The 18,691-nt window shown below is 29.0% G+C and overlaps 2 protein-coding genes across 10 annotated transcripts in view; one reads left to right on the top strand and one right to left on the bottom strand.

Moving 5' to 3' along the window:
• Nucleotides 1–18,691, top strand: part of LOC123267683 — a 141,393-nt gene that overhangs the window by 86,000 nt on the left and 36,702 nt on the right. The window lies entirely within an intron of this gene.
• The window catches only part of LOC123267682, a 62,074-nt gene that overhangs the window by 19,172 nt on the left and 24,211 nt on the right, over nt 1–18,691 (bottom strand). For 8 of the 9 annotated variants that reach the window (XM_044732459.1, XM_044732457.1, XM_044732456.1 and 5 more), the window contains 16 exons: nt 18,040–18,341; nt 17,692–17,939; nt 16,387–16,835; nt 16,123–16,305; nt 12,539–13,162; nt 12,051–12,411; nt 11,168–11,292; nt 10,622–11,101; nt 8,728–9,477; nt 8,203–8,596; nt 6,977–7,282; nt 6,728–6,879; nt 6,165–6,437; nt 5,908–6,088; nt 4,056–4,534; nt 3,418–3,596 (listed from right to left, as the gene is read on the bottom strand). In XM_044732459.1, coding sequence (XP_044588394.1) covers nt 3,418–3,596; nt 4,056–4,534; nt 5,908–6,088; nt 6,165–6,437; nt 6,728–6,879; nt 6,977–7,282; nt 8,203–8,596; nt 8,728–9,477; nt 10,622–11,101; nt 11,168–11,292; nt 12,051–12,411; nt 12,539–13,162; nt 16,123–16,305; nt 16,387–16,835; nt 17,692–17,939; nt 18,040–18,341 — 5,486 coding nt within the window. The remainder of the gene's footprint in view (nt 1–3,417; nt 3,597–4,055; nt 4,535–5,907; nt 6,089–6,164; nt 6,438–6,727; nt 6,880–6,976; nt 7,283–8,202; nt 8,597–8,727; nt 9,478–10,621; nt 11,102–11,167; nt 11,293–12,050; nt 12,412–12,538; nt 13,163–16,122; nt 16,306–16,386; nt 16,836–17,691; nt 17,940–18,039; nt 18,342–18,691) is intronic. The other variant, XM_044732453.1, reaches the window with a different exon arrangement.

Below are 18,691 nucleotides of genomic sequence, written 5' to 3'. Positions count from 1 at the left end.
AAATTATTGAAAATTATTATAAATTGCTTTCTTCTTTTTTATTAGAGTTATTGAAGAAATTTTCAATTTTAAAAATATTTAAATAATTCTATCAAAAACTTTTTATAACAAAATTATTTTTTTCCGTTAATAACTCTAATCATAATTTAAACTTACAAAAAATTGTTCAATTTTTTAATTATTTAATCAAATTTATTTTTCATAAGCAAAATTTTTATTTCCACGAAATAATAATATTTATATATATATTCTTATGAATTAGCCTTCCAGCGCGTGGATCATGAAACAGCTCTTGGAGCTACGGACATTTGGCAGAATACCAAAGTATCGTACAAATAAATCAGAGATAAATCGAGATGACCACCAGCGTGTGTATTTGGTTAGACGAAATCTAAGCTGTTTGTTCCACTTTATAAATTGTCAAATAATTAACCAAAAATAATTATTTCTTCTTTAATTCAAAACAAATACCCAAAAAATAATAAAAACTAAATAAATCAAATAAATTACCGGTTAATTAATGCGACGGGTGATAGATACTAAAGTAAAAGTTTTAAATAATTAAGTTAATTAACAACGACACCTGTTTTTAAAAGTTGGCTACAAAATTATAATTAAAATTACAATTGTAATTAAGAAAACACTATAACAAAACTTATTTATGCCAGAGTAAAAGCAAAAGCACAAATGAATGCGAGAGACATAAAATTAGATGCAGCTGCCTGTCCTCTTCCTAAATGTTACATACTCGTCAGTAAACACGTAGTTCACAAATCACTCATCAGCCTAATCTACTGTATGATCTTCTCGAAAATGAGATAATTCAGTGATATGTTAATTAAATAAATAATTAGACTGATATATTGATGTGATTATAGGAAATATTATTAAGAAGAATAATATCAAAACGAACCTCAAGATTATTCACCACGTGACACTATTCAAGATCACTTGATAATTGTATTATTAAAAAGAGATATTTATACTGACACGTATTTTTAAAATTACAATCGTTTAAATTCGTTCGAATAGGAAACCTAGCACCGGGAAGACTACGTCGGGATCGTCGAACCGACCGGCAGACTCTGTTCTAAGCAAACGCTCATCCAAAATGCTTTCTCTCTGTTTCTCTTTCTCTTCTCTATGTGTATTACTAACTCTTTCTACACCTTGCTACTGTATTTAAGATGATGACAAAAATAACGCAAATTCTGCGTGCGTCGGAGAACGAGTTTTAAACTTCTTCAGGAATGGCTGACGGCCATACGACAGCTAAATTTTTAGTGACCTAAAGATCATTGACAATTATATTTATCATCTTCATCTAATTTATAATTCAGTGGCTTGGTATTATAATATATGATTTAATACTGTGATATCTTCAGGAAGAAATCTGGTGATTAAATTATTTAATTTTTTATCAGCTATAGCTAATTTTAAATTTTAATTTATAAGTTTTGGCTAGAATTTAAAGAGTAAAAAAAAATTAGGTAAAATATTTTTAATTGAAGAAATAGAATTATTAAATCAACCTTGCAGTCACTATGTGACTGCCGTGAGTTGTGAACTATAATTAAATAAAATTTTGTTTTATTAAATAATGACTTTTGTTAAATTGCACTGTACTTTCTTAACTATTGATGTTTTTAAAGGTATAAGCTCATCCCGATGTTACACTCATCGAGACCTTTCATTTGAGTACCCACATGCATTTTTGATATATTTTTCATATATTCATATATATAATATATATATATATATATATATATATATATATATATATATATATTCATATATATAATATATATATAAATACATAAAATATATGAAAAATTGATGTGGGTACTCAAATGAAAGGTCTCGATGAGTGTAATGTCGGGATGAGCTTATATCTTCAAAAATACCATTAGTTGACAAGATAGCAATGTCAGTTCTTAATTATTGAGATTTTATAAGATATAAGCTCATCCTGATGTAACACTCATCAAGAGCTTTCATTTGAGTACCCAGATCAATTTTTCATATATTTTGTATATTTATATATATTATATATATGTATATATGAAAAATATATCAAAAGTGCATGTGGGTACTCAAATGAAAGCTCTTGAAGAGTGTAACGTCGGGATGAGCTTATATCTTTAAAAATTACATTAGTTCACAAAATACAAGGTCATTTCTTAATTATGACCTTTGCAATGACACTAAATTTCACTAAAAAAAAACTGATTCTATCATATGACTATCCTGTACACACAATTTTTTTTATCCTCTTAATAATATATCTTATCATTTAAATATCATCTTTAAAATAAATAATTTAATACAACAATATCTTTAAGAAGAAATATTTTGCCCTACTAAATTATTCAAATTTTTTATCAGTAAATAAATCTTAATTTATAATTTCTTGCTAAAGTTTAGACTAAAAAAAATATCTCCAACTGAAGAAATAAAATTATTGAAGATAAATAACTTTCAAAAATAATAATATAAAAATCTAAGATTAGATGGTACTTATTTTTCTCCATACTTTCCAGACGTTGAAATAAAACAAATAAAAATATGGTAGGATATAAAACTAGTTTAAGCCCACGTAAATATTTAGCAATGTAGAAATCGATAAATTAAATCAATAAAAACATACAAAAGTATGAATGATATTTTATACTGTTATTTCTTCAGCAAAGTCCTAGAATGTCCAGTAAGTAACAAGTGTGACTAACTTTAACGAGGCATAAGACCTTCATGGAATACCAGAAGCTTAAAATTCTATTTTGTTGACTTATGATTATGCGACCCTGCAGTGAATGAAGCGTTCGGTCGGAAGTACACCAGTAGTGTGTATATTAATAACTCTCCGTGGCACCATTGCACTCGGCTTGGTTGTTATTTTTGACCGAGCCGAATAACATGTAACCTAATTCCATCTAGGATAGGCGACAATACAAATAATAAAAAAAATACAGCGTACAGAGTAATCGTGATCTTCAAAGAGACAAGACGTGCCACTTAACTTTAACAGCCATTAGGGCATTTATAAAATTAAAAATTAAATAAAAAAAATTATTATTATTAAATTAAAAAAAAAAAAAATTTATTAATAAATTAAAAAAAAAAAAAAATTGATTGTTAAATTTAAAAAAAAAAATTTATTATTAAATTAAAAAAAAAAAAAATTTATTATTAAATTTAAAAAAAAAATTTTTTTAAATGTTTTAAAAAAAATTTATTAAATTAAAAAAAAAAAAATTTATTAAATTTTTTAAGAGAAAAATTTGTTAAATTAAAAAAAAAAATTAATTATTGAATTAAAAAAAAAAAAAAAAAAAAAAAAATTTATTATTAAATTAAGAAAAAAAAAATTATTAAATTTAAAAATAAAAATTTATTATTAAATAATTATCAATAAAATTACCTTTAACGTCAAGTTGCGTAGTACAAGTTGCTTTGCCCTTAGTATTCTCAGCAACACATGATATAAATCCCACGTGCTCTTGATTTGTTTCCGGTATCGTTAGAACTTGTCTGTCACCACTAACAGACACTAAAAAACTTTTACCGTGCACAGGTTTCTCGTTGAACATCCATTGGATCTAAAAAAAAGCAGCATAGCTTGGGTTTATTAATAATACAAAAAATTAAACTAAAAGAAGAAATAATGATATGACAGTAACTGTCAAGAGTGCAGCTGTGCCTGCTGTAATTAAACAAACTTACAACAAATACTGTAAAAATTATAAGCACTACTAGCCACATGTTTCTAACAAACCACCAAACACAACACTAAGCCTTGATGCCAGAGATACATACCGAGATACATACAAAGAATCAATTCGGTTAGGAATACGGGATAAGGGAGCACAAGTACTGTATGTTAGTTTCATTTTAACAAGTTGGCATCCGACAAATCTAGAGTGAGAGTTCGAGATCCACATCAGAGCCAAACTATCAAGTCTTTTCGTTCTTGATGACAAATTAATTACTTTGAAAGCCATCCAAAATAATTTTTTATTTTTTATTTAATGTAATATTTTAATAAAATTAATTATTACCTTGGGAGTGGGCTTCCCGTGAACTATGCACTCAAATTTAGTAGACACTCCGGGAAGAACAACGCGCTTGTCTTCAAAAATTTCTTCAAAGGAAGGAGCCACCAACTTTTCTTCCATAGGTATCAATTCTTCTCGTTTGAAAGATTCATTGCTGGCTGGCTTGACTACCAGCCTGGCTATCGCTTTGGCCTCACCAATCAAATTTATGGCTTTGGCCACGTAATTTCCTTTATCTTCAGCAGTCGTCGAGCATATTTTCAGCGTACAATTACCCGTTTTATCGTGTGTCATTGTTATTCTTTCGTGTACAAATACTATCTCTTCATTGTTAAAGTACCAACGTAAATCGGGCTTGGGTTCTCCGGTTACTTGACACTCAAAAACAGCGTCTTCACCTTCGGATACCAAAACGTCGGCTATTAATTTTACGAACTGGGGCGCAGTACTTACTGTTGACTGTTTGGCAGCTTCCGAAGACGCTAGATTAGGTTGAAAAATTAATATTGATTGGTGTAATTAATAATATTCATTTTGAGAGATTATATGAATTTAAAAGGCCGAGTTTTTAATCATTTTTTTTTAGGAGACTTATTTATGATTTAAATCAAGAAAAATTTTTTAATATGAAATATTATTTAGTGGTTAATTGAAAAAATTATAAATAATCAATAAGAAAAAATTATTGAAATTATTAATTTAAAAAAAAATGATTAAATAATGACTTTTGTTAAATTGCACTATACTTTTTTAACTAATGACGTTTTTAAAGATATAAGCTCATTTAGATGTTACACTCATCAAGAGCTTTTATTTGAGTACTTACATGCATTTTTGATATATTTTTCATATATACATATATATAATATATAATATATAAAAATATACGAAAAAGTGATGTGGGTACTCAAATGAAAGGTCTCGATGAATGTAATGTCGGAGTGAGCTTATATCTTTAAAAATGTCAATATTTCACAAGATACAAAATCATTTCTTAAATATTGACATTTTTAATGATATAAGCTCATTCCGATGTTACACTCATCAAGAGCTTTCATTTGAGTACCCACATACATTTTTGATATATAATTCAATTTCCCTTCAATTTCCCTATATATATATATATATATATATATATATATATATATATATATATATATATATATATATATATATATATATATACAAAATATATGAAAAATTTATGTGGGTCTTCAAATGAAAGGTCTCGATGAATGTAATGTCAGTGTGAATTTATATCTTTAAAAATGTCAAAACTCCACAAGATACAAGGTAATTTCTTAAATATTGACATTTTTAAAGATATAAGCTCATCCCGATGTTACACTCATCAAGAGCTTTCATCTGAGTATCCACATGCATTTTTGATATATTATATATTATATACATATATATAATATATATAAATATATGAAAAACTGATGTGGGTACTCAAATAAAAGGTCTCGATGAATGTAATGCCGAGGTGAGCTTATATCTTTCAAAATGTCAATAGTTCACCAGATACAAGGTCATTTCTTAATTATGTATGAAATTAAAAAAAATTTTTTTTTTGCCCTCCGGGCGGAGAGTGGCAACTTTCGTCCCGCTGCGCTAAACAAAGTTGCCGCTTTCCGCCTTCGTCGAGCAAAAAAATAGTATACACTCCACGGGAAGTAAATAAGAAAGCCTCAGATCACATGTTTGTCAACCTCGGCTTCGCCTCGGCCGACAATTACATGTGATCTGAGACATTTCTTACTTTACTTCCCTAGGTGTGTAATATACTATTCTCAAAAATTCCAAATGCGTATAACCCCTCAAAATAATAAATATTTCAGAGTAACAAACTTACGAATAACTGATAAAACACACTCGCTTGAAATTTCACCTTGACTGTTAATAGCAACAACTTTGTATTTACCAGCGTCATCGAGAAAAGCTTCATGAATAATTAGAGAGCATCTGTCACCTTGAAATAGCAATTGGAAATCAGCAGACTCTTTAACCGGTTGCTCGTCGTGGTACCAAATTACCTATAAAAAAAAAAATAGTTACATCCATACTGAATATATTTAATGGAAGATAAATTTCCTTGAATATAATACTTACTTCAGGTTCAGGTTGACCGATAATAACGCAGTCTAGTCTCACAGTATTTCCCTCAAACACTTGTACGTCTTTAAGTGGTAATTGTACACTGGGTTTAATCAGCTCCGGCACTTCAAAAAGTTCCGGCATCTCCGGGCTCTTAACCACACCGGTTTGAACCTTAACAGGAACAACTATTTCTTCCTGATTAACGGAGGTTGTTATTTCCTGAGCAGAAGCGTCAGGTATAATGTGACTAACACTCCCTCCCATCTCTTCAGTGTGGCTTTCAATCTGCAATAGAACATCATCAACTCAATAGTATTTTATTTTTTTTTTTTTTTTTTCAAACATTTTTAAGTTTATTTTTTTTTATTTTTATTTTTATTTTATTTTTATTTTTATTTTTTTTTTATTTTTATTTTATATTCTTCTTGCTAGATTTTTAACGCGAATTGAATCGACTAAAGACTTCTTCTATTCTCGAAACTTAATCCAAAGAATTCTATAAATAATCATCAGCCAGACGATTATTTTTTTCTTAATTTATTTTAATTTAAAAATAAAAAAAATTTATAACTTACTTTTATTATTTGTGACTCTTGAATAATTTTCTGCTCCTTAATAAAACTGACCTTGGAAATAATTTTATCACTTTCTTCTTGAAGTTCTGGAGTTGAACTGGATATTCCGTTCGACTGAATAACTTCCACTGTTTTCTTTTCATCTATTTCGGCTAATTTAAAAATAGTTTTTTTTAGGGAGCAATAAACTTTATTTCATCATCTTAAAAAAAGATAAATTTTTATTTAGTTTTTTATAAATTTACTTACCCTTGACTAGTAAGTTTGCTGAAGTAGACGCTTGTCCTAGTTTATTTGTTGCTTTACACGTGTAAACACCGCTGTCATCTGGTAATACTTCAATGAACTTCAATAGAGCCTCGCCGTTGTTGTAAGTTATCGCGTAATCGGGAGAAGAATCTTCAATATTAGTGTTATCTTTAAACCACTGGACTGTTGGAAGAGGATTACCGGTCACTCTACACGACAAGAAATGAGGAGATCCTTTCTTGGCAACTGATCCCAGCAACTCTTTTATGAAGGTAGGAGGACTTAGTTGTTGCTCCGGTGCTGTTTCTGTAATATTTTTTTTTTGTTAATTTTCATTTTAATAAGAATTTTATTTTATTAAATAATTACTTTTATTAAATTGCACTGTACTTTCTTGAATATTGACGTTTTTTAAAATATAAGCTCATCCTGATGTTACACTCATCAAGAGCTTTCATTTGAGTACCCACATCAATTTTTCATATATGCATGTATATAAAAATATATGAAAAATTGATGTGGGTACTCAAATGAAAGCTCTCGATGAGTGTAACATCAAAATGGACTTATATTTATGAAAATGTTAAGAATTAAGGAATGACTGTTGCATTTTGTTAACTAATGATATTTTTAACGATATAAGCTTATATATATATATATATATATATATTTATATATATCATATATATTTTTTATATAAATATATAAAATATATGAAAAATTGATGTCGGTACTCAAATGAAAGGTCTCGATGAGTGTAATGTCGGGGTGACCTTATATCGTTAAAAATGTCAATAGTTCACAAGATACAAGGTCATTTTTTAATTATTGACGTTTTTAAAGATATAAGCTCACTCCGAAATTACACTCATCGAGACCTTTCATTTGAGTACCCACATGCATTTTTGATATATTTTTCATATATAAATATATATGATATATATAAATATATAAAATATATGAAAAATTGATGTGGGTACTCAAATGAAAGGTCTCGATGAGTGTAACATCAAGACGAGCTTATATCTTTAAAAATGTCAATAGTTCACAAGATAAAAGGTAATTTCTTAATTATGAATCTATTGATAATTTTCAAATGCAGCCGAAATATCATAATAAATTTACTATCAATGCAAATGCTCTCAAATGCTATAAAAGCAATTGAAAAAAAAAAATATTTTTCTAGAAGTACCTGCTAATTTTCATCATAAATAATATAACAGTACCTTTAATCTTAAGAGTAGCTCCAGTTTCAGCGAATCCCGCGGTATTAAAAGCTTTGCACATAAACCTAGCAGAATCCTCAGCAAAAGTCTCTTCGATAGTTAATATACATTGACCGGTTTCTTCATCATAACTGGTTAAGTAATCCGGATTATTAAGTATCGAGACTCCGTCTTTATACCATATAATTTCGGGCTTGGGTTTTCCGTGCTCTAGTTTACATTGAAAGATGAATCTATTGCCTTCCTCAATAGTCGAGTCATTCAGCGGGACAATAAACTTAGGTGGCTCGGGTAAAACAAGTTCTTGAGTTTCTTTTTTTATATCTTTAGTGGATTCTTCAGGTGGATTGTAAACATACGGCATGAGAACCGGTAAATCTTCCTCAACTTCTGTCTGTGAATGACAAATAAAATTAATTTTCATAATAAAAAATTTAAATATAAAAGGAATGAAAAATGAGCAACTTTCTTATATTAAACAATTAATATTTAATCCAATTTCATTGTTCTAGCTATTTAAATTACCTTTTGTAGAATAATTATTTCTTTAGTAGTTACAGCTGATGTTACGGTTTCTTCCACTACCTTTTGCTCCTCTTCCGTTTGTGCAAACACAGAACTTTTTAACGCATGTTCTTGTTTTTTCTTCTCCTCCATCATGGTCTCTACTTTTTTACGCTCAATTTCAGCCTCGTAAGCAGCCTGGGCTTCTGCTCTAGCAGCATTTAATTTCCGTAATTCTTCCTCTTTCTCGCGTTTTTTCTCTTCGAAAATATCCGCTGAGTTTTTCAAATTTTGCGCTAATGTACGTAATTCAGATGTTATCACAGCAAACGAGTCGAGGGTTTCGCGATTTTCCACAACCACTTCGTTGAACTGCGGTAGCCGATCAGTGCCGAAGATTCTCGTGGATAAATCACGGATTTTCTCAACACGTTGTTCTTGGAGTTCTTCTCCCGGCTTCAAGTAGCCGTCGATCCCTGTCAAGCATTCCTGTACTTCTTCTGGGGTCTTTGCTGATGAAGATTTTCTAGCTATTACAATCATCAACTTATTTCCGTCTCGGTACCAATTTTTAGCCTCCTCAAGAAGCCTGAAGTACTCAATGCTAGAATTTATTCGTTCTCGAGTCGATTCGGACAATCGTTTTAATTCATCCCAACGCTCTTGAAGTTTTAAAAGCTCACGATTTATCATCGGTGCCGATTCTGGTGTGGTTAGTTCAAAATTATTCTCCGTTGATTTTATAAATACCTTTATTCTTTCTTCTAAAATCTAAAAAAAAAAAAATTTATTGCATTAATAATATTAACTAGCAGCCTTGCAGTCACTACGTGACTGCCGTTGTGAAGTATAAATAAATAAAATTTTGCTTTATTAAATAACGATTTTTGTTAAATTGCACTGTACTTTCTTAACTATTGATATTTTTAAAGATATAAGCTCATCTCGATGTTACACTCATCAAGAGCTTTCATTTGAGTACCCACATCAATTTTTCATATATTGTTCATATATACATATATATAATATATATAAATATATAAAATATATGAAAAATTGATTTGGGTACTCAAATGAAAGGTCTCGATGAGTATAAAATCGAGATGAGCTTATATCTTTAAAAATGTCAATATTTCACAAAATAAAAGGTCATTTCTTAATTATTGACATTTTTAAAGATATAAGCTCATCCTGATGTTGAACTCATCAATAGCTTTCATTTGAGTACCCACATGCATTTTCGTATATTTTTCATATATACATATATATAATATATATAAATATATAAAATATATGAAAAATTGATGTGGGTACTCGAATGAAAGGTCTTGATGAGTGTAACATCGGGATGAGCTTATATCTTTAAAAATGTCAATAGTTTACAAGATACAAGGTCAGTTCTTAATTATTGACATTTTTAAAGATATAAGCTCATCCTGATCTTACACTCATCAAGAGCTTTTATTTAAGTACCCACATGCATTTTTAATATATTTTATATATTTATATATATAATATATATAAATATATAAAATATATGAAAAATTGATGTGGGTACTCAAATGAAAGGTCTCGATGAGTATAACATCGAGATGAGCTTATATGTTTAAAAATGTCAATATTTCACAAGATAAAAGGTCATTTCTTAATTATTGACATTTTTAAAGATATAAGCTCATCCTGATGTTGAACTCAATTTGAGTACCTCAATGAAAGATCTTGATGAGTGTAATGTCGGAATGAGCTTATATCTTTAAAAATGTCAATAGTTTACAAGATACAAGGTCATTTCTTACTTCGTAATTCTCATAAAATTAAATTACTCTTTTTAATATTTTATTTATTAAAGAAAAATCATTCTTTAATATTTTAGCCAGTAAAAAAAATTAATAATCATATAAAAAATAATAAATACCGTAACAGTTTTTTCGAAATGCAAAAATGCTGAAGAAGCAGCTTCAGCAGCCGGCAAAGAGTCGCCAGTAAAACGATGCCCTGACTCAGCACTGCCAGCTAATTGATCACTTAAATGCATAAGATCAGCATCAATACGATCCAAATCATCAGCAAAATTACAAAACAGCAAACGTTTATCAAACTTAAACTTGGCTTCCATACAAGCGTTCTCCCAGTTAGCAGAAGTAATATTAAAAACTTGATTTAATTTTTCTGTTTCTTGCACTGCAGCTTCTGCGGGCTCTTGGGTTCTGATTCTCGATATAACTTGATCAATCGCCGGCTCAACATTTTTAAGTACTTCTGTTATCGCGTCGCGTATTTTATTTATTGTTTCCGCTTTCATTCGTACTTCATCTCGTCCAGATTCCGTAAGAAATCCAGATGATTGCTCTAAATTTTTGCGAATTTCATTTACTTCCTCCATTTTATTTTCAATCTGAAAAAAAAATTTTTTGTTAAATTAAGACAATTCCATATTAAAATTTAATTAATAATAATTTACCTGAACTAGATCATCGAAAATAGAAATTAATGATTCAAGAAGGTTTTGATAATCTGTTGCAGTCGTTCGAAGATGCTCGTAAACTTTTGATAATTTTTCTTTTATTCGTTCGCTTACATTATCATCTGTTGAATAAAAAAAAATATAAAATAATAAGTATCTTTTTAAAGATATAAACTCATTCCGACGTTACACTCATCAAGAGCTTTCATTTGAGTACCCACATGCATTTTCATATATACATATATATAATATATATATAAATATATAAAATATATGAAAAATTGATGTGGGTACTTAAATGAAAGGTCTCAACAAGTGTATTGTTGGGGCGAGCTTATATCTTCAAAAATAGCATCAGTTGACAAGATATCAATGTCAGTTCTTAATTATTGACATTTTTAAAGATATAAGCTCATCCAGACGTTACACTGATCAAGAGCTTTCATTTGAGTACCCACATGCATTTTCATATATTTTTCATATATACATATATATAATATATATAAATATATAAAATATATGAAAAATTGATGTGGGTACTCAAATGAAAGGTATCGATGAGCGTAAAATCGGGGTGAGCTTATATCTTTAAAAATGTCAATAGTTCACAAGATACACGGTCATTTCTTAATTATTGACATTTTTAAAGATATAAGCTCATCCTGACGTTACACTGATCAAGAGCTTTCATTTGAGTACCCACATGCATTTTCATATATTTTTCATATATACATATATATAATATATATAAATATATAAAATATATGAAAAATTGATGTGGGTACTCAAATGAAAGGTCTCGATGAGTGTAATGTCGGGATAAGCATATATCTTTAAAAATATGTAATAATAATAATAATTTATAAAATAAATGAGCAACCTCCATTAGTGAAGCTCTCAACGCTCTTGATTCTGGCATCTAACTCAGTAACAGCCTTCTTCAACTCCGGAAGAATACCTAATTGCGTACTTTCAAGGTCTTGAAGAATAACAGAAGGTTTAATAGACTCAGAAGTGATGATAGGATAAAGCTGTTCACCAAACTTGGTTGCCCATGCTAATGTTTTAGTAGTTTCTTCAAATCGTCTCTCTTGTTCAATTCTCCGCTCCCTTGTTGTAACAACAGAAGTCTGCCAGTTCTCCCATGATTCAGTCACGGTTAGTTGCCTGTTAGCGAAGCGTTCCAAGGTCGTTTCTACGCACAACCGTGCACGCAGGATGTCCAAGTACGCATCAGTGCACTGAAATTTACCGAAGATGTTAATTAACTTACATTTAACTTTAAATAATCCAACAACACCATCAAACTTATTATTCAACTAATAAAAAAAAAAAAAAAAAACTAATAATAATAATAATAATAATTACCCTATCAGCTTCAGCTAAAAATGCAGATCCAGCACTAGTCAGTCTCATATAAAGCGGCCGCAATTCATTCCATCGTTTTTCTAAATCATCTATTCTTCCCTCTTCAGCATTATCCGAATGTTTCTTGAATTCGCTCTCAACTTCATCGAGTTCTTTCCCCAGAGCAATAGCCGCTTCATGAAAATCGACATACAGAGCACTAAGATGAAGTCTTGCTTCAACAGTATGCCTGCAATCTAACCAAGAGTCTCTCAGAGCATCAACACGATCTTCAATGTGCTTCTTCTGAGCAATTCGCTGTCTCTCGTCAGTTATTTCCATAATTGTTCCCGATAAAACTGACAGTGCTTCGTCAATTTCATCCCCACGTTTCCCCAAGTCCTCCAACAATTGGCAGTGCATCTTATAAAAGTCCTGAGCCATCGGCAAATCACTTCCCATGTCCTGGTGGCCGCGAAGAAATGCATCCGCGATACCCGTCAGCCATGATCTTAACTCTTCGTATTTTTCAAAGAAAATCGCCAGGCCTTTTGAGATCCTCAGGTTTTCTTCTTTATGCGCCGTACACCGCTCAAGGAGACGTATCTTCCGGTTTTCTAACTCTTCGACGGTTCGCTTCACTCCCTTAAATAATAAATAATAAACAGTTATGGTTATTTAAAGCTTTAATTTAATTAATTCTTTTTTTAACTTAATTTTGGGTAAAATGAAGAAATAATTTTATTATTAGTTACTTTTTTTGAATCAAGAAATTTTAATAATCCAAATTAGCATAAATTTTATTTTAATTTTTTTTTTCTCTTTTTGTAAGCTAAAAATTCTATTGTATTATTATATTACTGTGAATATATTGTATATGCATATTATACATATAAGTATATATGTATATTTATTATATTATTGTGCACGGAGCGCTTTATTGAAGTATCTACAGTGTATATGTGTAAAATCCCGCGTTGGTTGAATTTTTTATTAGATACTTGATATAATGAATCAACAAATGAATCAACAAAATTACAGGTTAAAGATTAGAGCTATATAGGTAAAGAAATAAACATATTTATTATTTATATTAAAAGTTCGGGTTTGAAGTTTAAATATAATTAGTTCAATTACCCCCAAGCGGGGATGAATCGAACCATTTGACGCGTTTGCATAAATTAATCATTTAAGAATCAATGTTGTTTATTGACTAATTTATGGATCGATAATTAGAGAAGACATAATAAATTACCATTCCAAGAAAAAAATATTATTTAGTTTTAATTGGAATAATAAAAAATTGATGAAAATTTTTGGGTTCAATTGACCCCCTTCTCCCCTACTTTGAATTAAAAATTTTATAGATTATAATCTTTATATATTAAGAAATATATAAAATCAATAGTAATTAATAAATTTAAAAACTATTAAAAATAATACAAATATTTATTAAAAAGTAAAGTTATATATATATTAATATATATTATATATTAAAAGATATATATATATATATTAATATATATTATATATTAAAAGATATATTGAAATATATAAAGAAAATGTACATAAGTGAACATATGTAAAAATTAAAATAGGACCAAATATAAGAACGAATCAGGGTAAATTTTTTCGATTTGAAAATCTCTCGTATAATAATTGGATCGATTTATGTATTATTTTGAGCTCTCCGAGCTTGGAGAGATAGCTTTTCTATGCTTCTTCGAGCTCAAAAGTCTAAAAATTATACTATCTCATCAAAAACGATCCGAAAAGAAATGTTATGCAAAATTATGTAAAGTTATGTGAAGTCATGTGGAAAAAACACTTGAACGAATTGATTGAAATTATGTGAAATTATGTGAAATTATGTGAAATTATGTGCAGAATACACTTTTCGGTTTTCTTTCGTTCATGATATCTCTTAAACGAACTGGCTGAAATTATGTGAAATTATGTGAAATTATGTGAAGTTATGTGCAGGAAACACTTTTCGGTTTTCTTTCGTTCATGATTTCTCTTGAACGGATCGACTGAAATTATGTGAAATTATGTGAAATTATGTGAAATTATGTGAAGTTATGTGCAGAAAACACTTTTCGATTTTCTTTCGTTTATGATATCTCTTGAACGAATTGACTGCACTGATAGAAGGATTTATTTGTATTAAATAATATTTGTTAATAGCTAACAAATCATTTATTAGAGACCATTTTTTAATGTTAAATAAATATTTCTTAGTATTCAAAATGATTTGTTTGTATTCAATAAATCTGATATTCATTTATTAAGTATTAATAAATCTTTTTAAATACTAAGAAATATTTGTTAAGGCCTAACAAATGGCTTCTAATAAATGATTTGTTAAATATTAACAAATCTTTTTAACTATAAACAAATCTATTAGTGTGAAGTTATGTGAAATTAAATTCTATGTCAAAAGTATAGAAAGACTATCTCTTTGAGCTTGGAGAGCTCAAAATAAGACATAAGTTGGTTTTTGAGCTCGAAGAGCAATTATTAGTGCAATTTTAAGCGCCTAGGTATGTAAGTGGCGGGAAGTTGTAGGGATGGCCTTCAGGGTCAACCGTTTGTCTAATTTTTTTTCTTGCAATGGTAATTTATTATATCTTCTCTAATTATCGATCCATAAATTAGTCATTAAACAACATTGATTCTTAAATGATTAATTTATGCAAACGCGTCAAATGGTTCGATTCATCCCCGCTTGGGGGTAATTGAACTAATTATATTTAAACTTCAAACCCGAACTTTTAATATAAATAATAAATATGTTTACTTGCCTATATAGCTCTAATCTTTAACATGTAATTTTGTTGATTCATTATATCAAGTATCTAATAAAAAATTCAACCAACGCGGGATTTTACACATATACACTGTAGATACTTCAATAAAGCGCTCCGTGCACACCTTGAACCTTAAATTCAACCAATAGCTAGATTACATGCTCATCCGGCATGTTTTGATGGCGGCAATTTAAAAATTTCAGGCACTTTTAGTGCTTGGCTTTATTATGGCATTTATCATTTAAAAATTTAAATTATCTGCGTCATCGGGATCTGCGTTAAAGATTTTCTGTGTAATCGGTTATCTGAGTAATAAGTAATCTGTGTAATAGAAAATCTGTTTAATCACAATCTGCGTAGTCGGGATATGTGTCAAAGGGATCTGTGTAATCGGAATCTGGGTAAAAGAGGCCGTCCCAATTTTTCATGGTAAATTTTGTTATGTACGCGCATGCGCGTTATAATATCTGGCGCTGAGTTGAGGGAAGAAAAAACCCGCGAAATATTTTAAATTTAAATTTTCTTTTTTTCTACTTAAGTTTATAAATTAGCAATATATTATTATTTTTTTTTTTTTTAATTTAATAAATATCGAGTTCTGCAATTTTGGATTTTCCAAACTTATAATTTATAATTTGCAATTTATATAGAGAAGGTTTGACAAGTTACAGGATATTTTTTTGTAGGCGTGACAGAGTTGATGAAACGTAGCGCTTAAATTAAATAAATACGTGGGATATATAATAGTAATTGCGAGGCAAAATGTAAATAAAAAAAAAAAAATAGTATTCAAACCTCTGCACCAGGCGCTCCTCTTCCCGTGACATCAAGGAGGGCATAACCCTCTGCCAGCGGACTAGAAGTTACTTCCGTGAGTGTTGCCGAAGTTTGGGCGTGGAACCTAGCTAGTTGTGGAGAGTGTGGAGGATGTTCGGTCGTTGCCAATTGAATCTCCAGCTGATCTAATTTTGTAAATGCCTAAAAAAAAAATAATAAAAAATTAAATTAAAATAATAAGAGAAAAAATTAGCATATTTAAAGTAACATAAAATGACTTACTGATCGCGCAGATTCAAAGAACGCTATCGCTCGATTTAATAAACCTTCATACTGATCTAACTCATTAACATAATCCGTAGCTGACTCAAGGATCACGTAAGCTTGAGCCGTGGCCTGTTCGCCAGCAAAATGTTTAGCTGACACTAATCTCTCCGTTGATTTAGTTATTTTCAAAGACCGTTCCTGCAGTTCCTTGGCCTCAGACTGTAATTTTTTAAACTCGAACAACAAAAGCCCGGCACTTGACGAGGAATCGCCCAGTTGATCGCTGCTGGCTCTAAGAGCAGCCATTCTGTCGTTTATTATTTCTTCTAGGTCCCGAAGATCTGTCGCTAGAAGTGCCAAGGCTAGACACTGCTCTAATTGAGTCTTTCTGGTGGTAAAAGACAACTCGATACGGGTTCTTTGGTCATGTAGCTCTTCTAACCACTTTTCAACTTGGAGAACAGCTGTAATTTGGTTTTATTGTTCACCAAATTAGGTAATTAAAAATTTTAATGTTTGGTTTAATAAAAGAAAAAATAAAAAAAAAAAAAAATAAGAAATTTAAAAAAAAAAAAAGAATGGAAAAAAATAAAAAATAGGAAAAAGAAGAAATGATAATAAAAAAAAAGAAATATATAAAAAAAAAATAAAAAGAAGAAATAGAAAAAAAGAAGAAATATATAAAAAAAAAATACACAAAAAAATAAAAAGAAGAAACAAACAAAATATAAAATGAAGAAATATTCAAAAAAATAGAAAGAAGAAATATATTTAAATAAGTAAAAAGAAGAAACAAACAAAAAATAAAATGAAGAAATATTTTAAAAAAAGAAGAAATATACAAAATTAAAAAGAAGAAATAAAAAAAATAAAAAGAAAAAAGAAACAAAAAATAAAATGAAATATTTAAAAAAATGGAAAGAAGAAACATATAAAAAAATAAAAAGAAGAAATAGAAAAAAAAAAAAGAAGAAATATACTTTAAAAAACACACAAAAAAAAATAAAAAAAAGAAACAAGCAATAAATAAAATGAAGAAATATTCAAAAAAATAGAAAGAAGAAATATATATAAAAGTAAAAAGAAGCAATAGAAAAAAAGAAGAAATATATTTAAGAAAAATCCACAAAAAAAAATAAAAATATGAAACAAACAAAAAATAAAATGAAGAAATATTCAAAAAAATAGAAAGAAGAAACATATAAAAAAATAAAAAAAAGAAATATACAAAATTAAAAAGAAGAAATAAAAAAAAATAGAAAAAAATAAAAAGAAAAAATATAAAAAAAAAAAGAAGAAATAAATTTAAAAATGTAATACCGTTGTTAGCATCAGCTTTTATTCTATCTGGTCGTGAATCTAATGTACCCTCGTTGGCTATTTCCCTGAGACAATCCAGTAAAGTACGACCTTCTTGTAGAGCACCCATCAGTGAACTAAGCATTGCTTTCCTTAAATCGTGGATTCTAGTGAGGAATTTTTTAACTACTTCTATCTCAATGGGAAGCAATGTATCAGTACATGCTTTTTCAAGTGCTACGGCATTTACTTTGAATTCTTCAGCTCGACTGAAATACATCAAACATTAATTATTTTTTATTTTCTTCTTTCCGTATACGTCTGTTATAATTCATAATTATTAATAATGAATAATGGAGAATAACCTACCATTTAAAAAGTACATTATGATCCAATATCTGCTTCTGAAGCTCGAGCAAAGAATTAACGTCTCTCCAAGCCTGACCCAAGGTGTCAGCCATAGCAGCATAAACTTCTGCGCGAGGTCTTTGAGTCGAGATTAGTTGATCCGCTTGTCTAAGTAATTCCTCAACTGGACTTTGCTTGCTTTGAAGACGTACAAGTACCTCGTCATGTGCAGCTGACAGTCTTTTTGCTTCATCTACCGTTGTACCCAGTCTCGTTAATTCCGGATATACTTCCAGAACTTTTAATCTCAACCATTCTCCACTCTAGAATTAATCAAAATCTTATGTTTAATTTATTAATATCATTTTTAAATAAATATTTAATTTTTAATTTAAAAGAAGAATATGTGATAAATAATTGAACAAATTTGAGTTGTTACCTGATGCAAAAAAAAATTTTTAATGAAGAAACATCTTAAAGATATATGTTTTGTAGCACAGCTATATTTCTTTTAATTCTTTATCAAATTTGAAAATTTAAACGCTTTATTAAAGCTTATATTTCTTAAAATTGACGAAAAATATCCAAAAATTATCTTAAAAATTTAAACACTGCATTAAAGCTTGTATTTTTTAAAATTAATGAAAAATATTCAAAAATTGAGCTTTGAATC

The sequence above is a fragment of the Cotesia glomerata genome, linkage group LG6 (assembly GCF_020080835.1).
Source record: "Cotesia glomerata isolate CgM1 linkage group LG6, MPM_Cglom_v2.3, whole genome shotgun sequence".
In the NCBI taxonomy this organism is placed as follows: domain Eukaryota; kingdom Metazoa; phylum Arthropoda; class Insecta; order Hymenoptera; family Braconidae; genus Cotesia; species Cotesia glomerata.
Note: the sequence above shows the minus strand (reverse complement) of the source record. Positions and strands in the feature narration are given on the sequence as shown.